Source organism: Xenopus tropicalis, chromosome 4, assembly GCF_000004195.4.
Source record: "Xenopus tropicalis strain Nigerian chromosome 4, UCB_Xtro_10.0, whole genome shotgun sequence".
NCBI lineage: Eukaryota > Metazoa > Chordata > Amphibia > Anura > Pipidae > Xenopus > Xenopus tropicalis.
The window spans coordinates 114,658,528-114,670,799 of record NC_030680.2 but is presented as its reverse complement, the minus strand read 5'-3'; the positions used below and the strand labels follow the sequence as shown (position 1 = coordinate 114,670,799).

At 37.5% G+C, this 12,272-nt stretch overlaps 2 protein-coding genes across 9 annotated transcripts in view; one reads left to right on the top strand and one right to left on the bottom strand.

Annotated features, from left to right (window-relative positions):
* gucy2c (guanylate cyclase 2C) overlaps window positions 1-4,853 on the top strand; it is a 43,211-nt gene extending 38,358 nt beyond the window's left edge. The window contains exons 24-27 of the mRNA XM_002934710.4: window positions 632-730; window positions 1,566-1,660; window positions 3,629-3,705; window positions 4,407-4,853. Coding sequence (XP_002934756.1) covers window positions 632-730; window positions 1,566-1,660; window positions 3,629-3,705; window positions 4,407-4,581 — 446 coding nt within the window. The 3' untranslated portion in view covers window positions 4,582-4,853. The remainder of the gene's footprint in view (window positions 1-631; window positions 731-1,565; window positions 1,661-3,628; window positions 3,706-4,406) is intronic.
* Window positions 4,854-7,469: 2,616 nt separating this feature from the next.
* Window positions 7,470-12,272, bottom strand: part of atf7ip (activating transcription factor 7 interacting protein) — a 75,827-nt gene continuing 71,024 nt past the window's right edge. For all 8 annotated transcript variants that reach the window (XM_012961456.3, XM_031901055.1, XM_012961457.3 and 5 more), the window contains 2 exons: window positions 9,973-10,076; window positions 7,470-9,334 (listed from right to left, as the gene is read on the bottom strand). In XM_012961456.3, the coding sequence (XP_012816910.1) occupies window positions 8,918-9,334; window positions 9,973-10,076 (521 nt within the window). In that variant the 3' untranslated portion in view covers window positions 7,470-8,917. The remainder of the gene's footprint in view (window positions 9,335-9,972; window positions 10,077-12,272) is intronic.

Here is a 12,272-nt window from a genome sequence, read left to right as displayed (position 1 = left end):
AAAGCTACAATTTCTGCATGATCTGGAATTTAAAAGACTTCAGCCACACAAATGTTTGAGGTCTTCTGTATCCCTCGCACTGTGTCTTGTAATATTCTACACGACAGGGAACCACAAGCATAAGTTTAATCATTTTTAAAACAAATTCTATTTGGTCTGTGCAGCTAATCAGGTATTAACACCGATAAACTTTATAATACAGGTATAGGATCTGTTATCAGGAAACCTGTTATACAGAAATCTACAAATTACAGGAAGGACATCTCCCATAGACTCTATTTGAATCAAATAATTCATATTTTTTAAATATAATTTTATTTTTCTCTGTAATAAAACAGTACCTTGTACTTAATCCCAACTAAGGTATAATTAATGTTTTTTTGTGGCAAAACAAATCTATTGGGTCTATTTAATGTTTAAATGATTTTTAGTGACTATCCAAATTACAGACAGATCCCCTATCTGGAAAACTGTAATAAGTAATGTAATATGTTCTTACACATACCTTCCCTCTGCTCTATGAAGGGTACTCATTTCACACCCTAGAAACTTCTCACTCACTGATATTTTTGATATTTAAAACCTTTACCTGTACTAAAAAAGTGGATTTTCTACCCTTCTTCTCACCAAGGGTCATGTGCTGCTGGGGTCGTTGGAATTAAAATGCCAAGATATTGTCTGTTTGGGGATACAGTGAACACTGCTTCACGGATGGAATCGACAGGCCTGCGTAAGAATAAGGCATTATATTATATATATATATATTTAGCTTTCATATATTTAACTTTTCACATGAGTCAAATGTAAATGTAATACTGAAAGTTTTGTGAAGGCCATGCTGATGTCCTAACTGGAATAAAGCTATCAATACACAGCAAGGCCTAAGGCCTTTTTGATGACTAAACCCGTCTGTTCAACACCCACATGATCACAACATCTAAAAACTTAATGTTTTGCCACCTTACTAGGATTTTCTCTGCTGTTTGCACCTCAATACAGCACATATTATGTCTCCATGGAAAATTGAAAAAGTTATTTAATATTCCATTTCTGGAATTTATTTAATATTCCAAATGTCCAGCATACCAGAAGAAAGATATAGTATATACCTCAATTTTAATAATCACGTACATTCACAATATGGGGGTCATCACCTGTCCCCTCATCATGTATACATATACAGGTATTGGACCCCTTCTCCAGAAACCCATTATCCAGAAAGTTCTGAATTACGGAAAGGCCATCTCCCATAGAATCCATTTTAATCAAATAATTCATATTTTTAAATATGATTTCATTTTTTCTCTGTAATAATAAAACAGTGCCTTGTACTTGATCCCAACTAAGATATAATGAATCCTTATTGGAGAGAAAACAATCCTATTGGGTTTAATTACTGTTTAAATAATTTTATTAGCAGACTACAGGTTACTAGCAGGTAGGTTTTTGGAGTTTGGGGTGAAAATCTGAATACCTGGAGGAAACCTGTTGATGTGATAGTTTTGTGTTATGATTTAAAATAAAACAGATAGAAGTGATGCATTTTGTGTCAATTTGTGTAACAGCCTTACGAATACATGTGAATAAATCAACCATTTCCATTCTGAAGAGGACAGACTGTGAATTCCGGTACGAAGTCAGAGGAGAGACTTACTTAAAGGTACCATATTATGGTCTTATTATATACTTTACTGAGTAAAACTAAAATACTGTTTGCATATAGCATGTGCTGATTAGGATTTGGCAAAAATTTCTACTTCCAGGTTAACATGACAAAAAGTCATGTGATTTTTAGGATTCAGATCTGGTTCAGCCAGGACCGTGTATTCGGCCAAATCTGAATCCTGACAAAAAAGGCCGAATACCGAACCGAATCCTGGATTCAGTGCATCCCTAATTTTAACCTCCTGCCTGAGCTGATTCTCTATGGGTTTAACTTCCATTTTAGCTGCCCTTCACACATATACCAAGGAAAGCAGATGAAGTCTGAAGTTTGAGCAAAGGTACAATAAAATACACAGGCACACACAAATCTCCCGTCTAGGCAAGCAGTTGGACATTGATCACTCCATGATCATAAACATATCATCAGCACTGCACAGCTACTATAAAATCGCATAGAAAAAGTTTGCCAAAAAAAATGGAACTCATTTTATAATTGTACTTACATAAGTGAATGGCAGCTTCCTAAGAGTGCGTCCATCATGGGACACTAACATGCTAACAATCCCTCAGCCATGGGCACATCTGCATAGTGCCCTCATTACACAACCCAGAATGCATAGCGTTAGATTTAATGGAAGTATTGAAGTAATACTAAATTCAAATACACTCCTGTCAGTCCTTATGACCGCTGAGTAGTAAATGTGCCCTAATACCCTTGAAGGCTGAATTCTTCCACCCCCCATCCTGTGATTTCTATTCAGAATGCTCTGTATCTGATTGGGAAGGGGGAGGGTTGGTGCCCATGAACAACCTGATTCTGCCTTCCAGTACTTTATCCTATTCCTATGTGGACCCTGATCCAGAGAAGGCATTCCACTTTCTAAAGCACTTGCCTGCATGTGCACCACTCCAGCCTCACCGAGGAAGGGATGTACTTGGGATTGCAGGGGAGGGTGGTAGGGGAGTTGGTGCTGCAACATGTGGATTTACAGACGAGGCCTAGGACAGGGGCTGGATTATGTGTTCACAAAGGGAGCCATGGACTGTGGGGCCTCATATGGGGCATTGGATTTACAGAAGAAGCCTGGGGTGGGCCAGCCATCACAGTTTCACCCATTAAATACCGTGACTAATGGGCAGACATTTGGATTTATGTGGTTTTAAAGTTTTTGAAACCATGGCTAACCTCATTTCCAAAAAAAACAAGAATGTCTGGTCATTTAACATTGTAACAGAGACGGCGTATGGGCGGGTCAGAGTCAGAAGGACAAACAGCAGTTCTAAGCGCAAATAAGTGAGTATCTTGAGGGGGGGGGAGGACATTAAGAAAGAGGGGGATTACAAATTTACTGGCAATTACATTTCTGGAAAATTTGTAATACCATTACTGGTGGTAATTTGCCAGCTAAGCCGGAGAATCACCAGCTGGGTGGCAACCCTAAGAAATGGAGATATTACAGATATAAAGAAAGGTATAGCCAGCAACTGCTTTCTATGAAATAGAACATTTTAGGATTTTTAGAAATCGGAGTAATTTGAGCTGCCTGTCTTAAGTCCTTAATTCTCCTGCTTTACTGTACCTACATATAATTACAGAAGTTTTGTGCCTATGCACTACCAATATCCCTGAACTGCCATCCCTAAACTGCCAGGGGAAAAGGGTCACCTTTGTGGGATGGTTAGTCTTATACATAAGGCAAAGTATATCCCAGAGCTTTGGTTTTGCCTACATAAGCCAGAGAAACCCCACAGCAGACGTGCACCCCTATTTTTCTGAAAGCAAATCAAGAACAATATCAGTAAAAAAAAAATTGAAAAGGAAATTAAGAATAACATCCTATTAGGTGCCGAATATTTTTGAAGTGGACTCACCTTCTAGCTAGCTCACTGTAAACGGTCAGTCTTATATCAGTTTATTTTTCCTATTTTTGGCATTTCTCAGACATTTTCCTTTAAATTTTAGGGAAAAGGCACAGAGACTACCTACTGGCTGACTGGGGAGACGGAACAAAAATATAACATACCTACACCACCATCTGTGTAAGTACCTGATCACATATAACAAAAAAATAAATAACCTAATATGGTTAACAATTCCTTGCAAAGTGTACCAATATACACCACAGACTTACACATTGTGCTAATACCAGCAACAGAGGTTTTAATTATGTGCCTAAAAGTCTGGGGCCTAGTGTATGCTCGGTACACAGTGGGTAAAAAATGAAATTCTGAGAACTAAAACCACTGGGGGTGGTATAGGGGGGTCTGTACTTAGGAGGAGTAATACTTTAGCGGAGAGGGTCAGGGAAGGGATCTGAAGGGGGTTACAAATTTACAGCAGTTACATTGTGGTAAATTTGTAATTCCCGCTCCAGCCCTAGCTGGTGATTTCCTGGTAACATACCAACTGGGTCGTAACCCTATGTGAAAAACGTGGAGGGTAAAAGTTTGAAAAGGAAGTAGGAGAAGAGAAAAACTGAAATAATGAAAGCAAAAGGAAATTTAGTGTGAAAATGGAATAGAGAGAAAAAAAAAGTAGAAGAGAGAATAATATTATGAGAAGATGGGACAAAAGCTCTTGGGTGCTCTGCTGGGCACTGAGATCTATAACATCTCTCATAATGTAATCATGCCATCCAGGCAGAGCAGCGTTGCTAAATGCTATACACCAAATACAGGGTGACAGACTAGTTTCACTTTAGAATCTAATTTTATTCTTAAAACTTATGTTTGCCACACAGGGAGAACCAGCAGCGCCTTCAGTCTGATTTTGCAGAGATGATAATGGAATCTCTAAAAAGAAAAGAAGCCGACGGATACAAAAACAAGGAGCCAACAAGAGTGGCCAGTTACCGAAATGGTACTTTGGAATACCTTCAACTAGCTACAAGTGACCAGTCCAGCACTTACTTCTAAACAAGCTCTAAACCCAACCATTGAGACTTGCAATTCTATCAGAACATAAATATCTTTATCACATCTTCACTTGTGAAAACCACCAGCCAAGAAACAGCTCTTTTTGGTCAGATTCTACTGCCTTTATCTGATTAGTATAGGAAATACGATTCTCAGAAAAACGCTTTTCTTAATAATTCAAACAATTATATTTATGCTTCAGAAAGGCTGCAATTTAGTTTTATATGTGTTTTGTAACTATGCATTTTAACTTAAAAAGTTTTTTAAGATGCAACGATTTTCTGTGGTTTTCATTTATGATAGCATGAGAGTATATACAGGTATGGGATCCATTATTCAGAAACCCGTTATCCAGAAAGTTCCAAATTACCGAAAGTCCGTCTCCCTTAGACTCCATTATATGCAACTAATTCTAATTTTTTAAAATGATTCCCCTTTCTCTGTAATAATAAAACAGTATGTTGTACTTGATCCCAACTAAGACATAATTAATTCATATTGGAGGCAAAACCACTCTATTGGATTTAATATTTAAATTATTTTTTAGCAGATCCAAATAACCAAAAGATCCCTTATCCAGAAAACCCCCAGGTCCCGAGCATTCTGGATAACAGGTTCCATACCTGTACCTCAGAATGAAAGATATACAGAAAATAATCCTTGGTAAAATCTTTCTGGGTAATAAGAGGGTTCAGAGTCAGTAAGTGATCATAAGGAGCCACCTCTCCCATTTTTTAGCAGCACAGAAATTATACACCAGTCACATCAGTCCCTGCCCCAGTGGACTTTATAATCTTCATTCACACACATTATGGTCAGTTTTATCAAAAGCCAATTAACCTGCCTGTGTGCTTCCTGAGTGTGGGAGAAAAGCGGATGAGCCAGGGGAAACTAACACAGACACGGCAGAACATACAAACTTCATGCAGATAGTGCCTTCAAATCAAACTTCGGACCCCAGCGCTGCGAAGTAGCAGTGCTATCCATTGCACCACTGTGCTGTCAATGATATATAGCTCACCTAGGAAGAACCTCTTCCTGCCTGTATAGACAGCACAGAACTTTAAAGGATTCAAAGAACATTGAAAGTCCTTATTTTCTCCAAAAAGCAGGTAATGATTAATGAATAATCAAAAAGAGTTTATTTGACTTGAATTATGTGAGACAAAGAAAAGGTTCTGTGGGGACAGTCTGTTTCTAGCTGTCTCTTTCCTAGAAGAGCATCAACACTGATGCCAAAGAAACTAGGTCTTCTAGTCTATGGGCTATATGTTTACAAATTAATATTTTAGTTTGAGTTTCAGATCCCACCATTAGGAGAAGCTAACACTTCATTATTCTAGCCTGGCAAAGTTCTGCTGACCCATGGTGGTTGATACAGAGCAGCAGAAGAGTCAAAAGACACTTGATCTGCGTCATTAAAAGCCTCTCTTAAAATAGTAATGTAGGAAGAACAGTTATCAACAATAAGGTCTTCCTTCTTTCAATGCATAGATGCCAACACAATTATATGTGGGAAGCAGGGCGGGGGAAGTTTGGACTGCAGTGAAATCTAGGAAGTGCTGAATGGAAAGCGAAAGAAACTGCCTGTCCTGCAGGGCAGGCAAGATATGACAGCGGAGATTTTTTTAAATACTTTTGTAACAGGTATAGCGGTTTTAATTTAAAAAAAACAAAAAAAAAAAACCACCCAAAAAACTTGCACTGGAAATACCAAACACCTCCAAGACCAGTGTAGGAAAGTCATGGATGACATGGCAGCATTGGAAAGGCCCATGAGGAGGCAAATCTTGTGTCTTATAAACAATTTCCTTGCTTATACCACAGGAGACACTGCACATTTTCTAGTTATGTGTAATGTTATCACTTATGTTAATTCCTACTGACAGAAAGTGCCATGGTTTAAGTAAACAAAAATCTTTTATTTTTGGCTGTTTGATAAAGCTTCTCATTGAGCAAAAAAAGAAAGAAAATCTTTTATTTTTGGCTGTTTGATAAAGCTTCTCATTGAGCAAAAAAAGAAAGAAAATCTTTTATTTTTGGCTGTTTGATAAAGCTTCTCATTGAGCAAAAAAAGAAAAAGAAAAGAATTTGGGTTTTAGGTTAATTTGCAAAGGACTTATTATACAGCTGTGTGTGTCTGGGCGAAGCATCTCCTTTTATCCATGCAACTTGTAGGATGGAGCCTGTTGGTCCAATACATCCTACAAAATCTCCCATGTAGTATAGCTAGAAGGCTTTCAAAAGTATTATTTTTCACGTTTGTTTTTAAAAGATTTATATTGAGTGCCAGATTCTTTTTGAAAGCTGAACTGACAAGACATTTCGTCTTAGGATAAGTGTGAGTAAATTCAGTTTCTTTGCACAGTTAATACTTATTAAAGTGCATTCAAGTTGTGTATTGTATCTGAAAATACAGCCTCTGCATGGGAAATATTTTGAAAAGGGGATCATACCACCTCTTCAGGGGTGGGAGTGAACCAAACAAAAAACACTTCTTATATATTTTGTATCTTATATAATTAATATTTATCTTAAATAGCAAGATCTTATTTAATATCTGTTTCACTTTTGTAACACTTCTGTAAGCGGCGGGGTGATTCATGGAGATACAGCACCCAAGGTGCTTCTCTATTCAGTGCAGTCCTATGACATCAGACAGGCAGTTTATAACCTACCCAAAATGAGAGACCTTCTGCATAGGTAAATAGCCCCAAATCTTCTCTGAAGCATTTTTTTTCCCCCTGAACCTTTAAAATTATTTTGCATAGGTAAATGAATAGGTACTTTAGTATCAGCACTGGTGACCATTATTCAAGAACAGATAATTTACAAAGTTTACAAAAGCCAACTATGATAATGTTTATAACAGGAAAACCATACAGCTACACATTTGTAAAAAATATTTATTATTTATATACAAGGTAACAATATTTCTTAAAGTAGAGCTTTCCACCCTGTTTAGCGTTTGCCTGCTTAGAACTGAGAGTGTCATGGAAGAGTATGCCATTTCGGGCTGAAAGGTTACAACCTCGCGTAGGACTGTTTTTCTGTAACCTGCTGATCCTCTGTGTACTGCAATTGTAAAATACTCACAATACTAAATGTACTAGTTAAAAATGGAATCAGAACACAAATGCTATCAGAGATACAATGAACCCTGCATTGCACAAACATCATCTGAGTTAGAATAGCTAACAAATTGATAACCGCCTGTTTTGCTTTGCCCGGTTTTACATCAGGAGTTCGTAGCTGGAGAAAACTATACTAATACAAAAATAGTTATCCTTCGTGGAATTTGTTAGAATACACTGTACATTTAAAATAATACATGCATGTTTTTCCCAAATCTATTTCTATTTTTCCCTTGGGGGCAAACTGTTGACCTGACATATCTGAAACCTGCATAAGTAGCTTTCTGTTTATTTTTAAAAACACAGACACAGTAATAATATAAACCGCAGGAAGGCTGGAGACTGATAACACCTGCCTCATGTAACAGGCTTGCAGACTCCTGAAATAAAGTTTTATTCCATCTTGGTCTAGAATGCAATAGGTACAAAAAAAAAAAAAAAATGAAATTAAAAAGTCTACATAATTGAAACCACTCCTCTTTGGCGCAGAGATATGGATAGATTTCTTTCTATAAATATACATGGCTAGAGGATAGGCAGTTAAACCAGAAAGGAAAAATATATAAAAAAAAGTTAAGGCACAAAAAAGAAAGAAAAGAAAAAAAAAAGGGGGGGGGGGACAAAAGAAACAAGTATTTCCACCTTTCTCTTTATCCCCATAGATAATTGTTAAGTTTCAGAATCCCCAAGCCAGTGGGGTACACACAGAGGACTTTGTGCATGAGCTACCCACACAACCCTGGTTCCTCTGTAATACTTGTCTTCCTTAGGAGCTACATTAACCTTGGCTGGGAATAAAGTATTTTTAAGTCCCAAAATACACTGCAGAACTCCTGTCTCCACAAATTTCCGTTCTTTGTTCTGTTTCTATTTAACCCATTTCACTAAACTACTAAATCTATAACCTTCTTAATGCATTGCCTGGATGCTGGTCTGAAGAACTGATGACAGCACACTTGCTCCAGAATAATAAGGAAAAACATAAAAAGGTCCACTTTATCCATACTTTGAGGAGACTGGTCCAAATGGGTTGCTGAGTGGGTTCAGTAAGTCATTGATTGTATTTTAAGATGCTGGGAAAGTGCTGTACACTGATCCCTGAATGAAAGCCGATCAGTTTTTGTCTTACGTCAAGTTCATGCACAAGGTTTAAAACAACAAAACCAAAAAGACAAAAATAGCAAGTTCGCTTTCTGGTGCTTTTAACTGCTCTGTGTGGAAATAACATCTGTAGACTGTGGATCACAAAACTGTCCAAATCGGCCAAAGATGTCCTTTGCTCTTACAGCAAAATAATACTTGCTTCCAGATACAAACTGTGTAAGAGTGCAAGCCATAGGAAGAGGCAGAGCCTTTACTTCCCCTATCTTTTTCCACTGTGAAGGGGAGGTTGCATTTGGGTCCTCGTGATATGCATAGAGGTGATAGCTGTCCACAATGGCACAAGTGCGATCCACTTCCAATACACTCCAAGAAAGTACAATTCCATTCTGACTTTGCACTCTGGCTAGTTTGAGATGAGGTTTTTGAGGAGGTGACGTACCAGCTGCTTCTTGAGGAAGTCTCTGTGGTTGTGGAGCCTCGGGAAGTGGAGCTGGGTGGATGGGTCTTGCCGTTTCCTGTTTAGAAAAAAAATTGTTCATTTTATGTAAATTTTTGGATTAAAAGAAAAACTTTGCCCTGACAAGCCACTGGACATATGATTTAGACTTTGGTCCTAGAAATATTTTTGTTAAAATTAAAAAATAATAAATTTAAGTGGAATGGGTAATCCTATTTTCCATGATATTCATATTGAGTCTGAGCCCACCAGCTATTAGATTTCCTAGGGCACTGTCGTGGGTTTTTGTGAACTGGTTTATATGCTTTGCCTATTATATGTGAAGGTTGAAGCCTAATAAATGTAACTGCTTCATGGGAGTATGCCAAACAGGGCCGGATTTATAAATGGGGTGCGAGCGTGCATGCATGAATAGCGGGGGAGAGGGGGGTTGCAAGCGCGCATGCTCCATAGGCCAAACTTGCATACGGAGCAGTGGGTATAAGTCCCCATTGCTCCGTATGGGAACGCAAATTTTTAGATCTTTGGGCGGCGGGGCCGCATGCCGCCCCCAGGTTTCTGCCGCCCTGATGCCAAAACTAAAAGGCAGAACACAGATTATCACTATTATCATTAATAATTTCCCTTTCACTTCTGTGTTTTACACAAGATGGAAATAAAAAAAAAAGACAGAAAATATATATTGTGTTCACCTACCTGAGGAGGTCGATGGTGGACTGTAAGCTGTGGGCCAGAAGATCCCATTGTCATTCCATTATTTACCACATATGCAGCTGTCTGCTGCATTCTTACAGGCACCCCTAAATAACAGGAGATAACTTTTATGTTACAAATGTTTGTAGAAAACGGTAAACTATAGGCATGCTCAGTATACATAGTTAAGGGTGCGTTGTTTATTCAGGATTTACTGAGTAAAGACTGATAAAAAGTGCAAGAATTTTGAAAACCTGGATGGGAGGTCATTAACAAAATAATGGCCCCTTTTACTTCCAAAGACTCCTATAAATTCGCTCATAAACAAATCAATTTTAGAACTACAAATACACATGAACATCAAATTAAAACAAATTAAAATTATGTGGTGTACTTTAGGTGGCGAACATCGTACTGATCTAGTTTAAAGAATAGACATAGTTTTTCCTGAATAAGGAATCACCTATTAGAACTGATGCATTCAGGACTTTCACTTGGTGTAGCAATGCCAACATTAAACTATTTTTGTTCACCAAGAGACATTTCCCTAACTATACAGATGAATTTTAACTGAAACAATATGGTATCTTCATTTATATAAATAAGGAAAAATATGAATCTTTATGGTACAGTAACTTATACCAAAAATTTACAAAACATCTATAGAAAAGTAAATGTAAGCAGTATTGTAAATAAATTTACTCAACCAGCCAGTTAGCAGACAATATATTTGCATTATAATATATAATAATAATGTATTATATAAATACAGGTATCGGACCCCTTATCCGGAAACCCATTATCCAGAAAGCTCCGAATTACGGGAAGCCTGTCTCCCATAGACTCCATTTTAATGAAGTAATTCAGATTTTTAAAATTAATTTCCTTTTTCTCTGTAATAATAAAACAGTACCTTGTATTTGATCCCAACTAAGATATAATTAATCCTTATTGGATGCAAAACAATCCTATTGGGTTTAATTAATGTTTTATTGTTTTTTTCAGTAGACTTAAGGTATGAAGATCCAAATTATGGAAAGACCCCTTATCCGGAATACCCTTGGTCCCGAGCATTCTGGATAACGGGTCCTATACCTGTATATACATATACACAAACCAGTTCTGAAGACGTCATTCATCATAAAGAAAAATCATCTTATAAAAGGTAGCCAAGTATATCAATTAAACTGCAAAAGAAAAGTCACAGGGCACACCTCTGAGGCATTACTGTATGTAGCAGATTGTCCGGAGCAATACACACCTTATAAGATGATGTTATTTAATCATAAACGAATGACGCCTCCAGAACTGGTTGGGTAGATTACAATGTTTACAATTTCTTTTCACGCAGCATACATTGTTGCAATGTAGATAACGGAGTTGCAAAGTTGAGTTTTTAGTTGTAGCTATGATGACTTTTGTTTCTTTTTACTTTCACTATGTAGTTTTTTTGCTTTGTTTTATATTTTTTTCTCCTTGTGTAATGTCTATTTGTGATGTCCCTATATGGTGACATATGATGAAGTCATCTTCACTCACTTTCTGACATTGAAGTTGTTTTATGAGTCACTTTGAAAAAGGTTAATAGCCAAAAAGTCAGCCTTTCACAATAAACATTTCTTCTACACAAGTCCTGTGAGTACAGAACCCTCCGTGTACATATTAGTTTCCTATAAAATATTTATATATATATATATACAGGTCCTTTTCAAAAAATTAGCATATTGTGATAAAGTTCATTATTTTCTGTAATGTACTGATAAACATTAGACTTTCATATATTTTAGATTCATTACACACAACTGAAGTAGTTCAAGCCTTTTATTGTTTTAATATTGATGATTGTGGCATACAGCTCATGAAAACACAAAATTCCTATCTCAAAAAATTAGCATATCATGAAAAGGTTCTCTAAATGAGCTATTAACCTAATCATCTGAATCAACAAATTAACTCTAAAAACCTGCAAAAGATTCCTGAGGCTTTTAAAAACTCCCAGCCTGGTTCATTACTCAAAACCACAATCATGGGTAAAGGTGGCCATACACGAGCAGATCCGCTCGCTTGGCGATGTCGCCAAGCGAGCGGATCTTCCCCCGATATCCCCACCTATGGGTGGGCGATATCGGGACCATTTAGGTAAAAAAAATAATAATCCGATCGTTTGGCCCTGGGGCCAGACGATCGGATTATGTGGGCAGCAATGGGGCAGTCGGATCGGGGACCGCATCAACGAGCCGATGCGGTCCCCGATCCGACCAGATTTTCTAACCTGGCCGATCGAGATCTGGCCAATTTCAGGC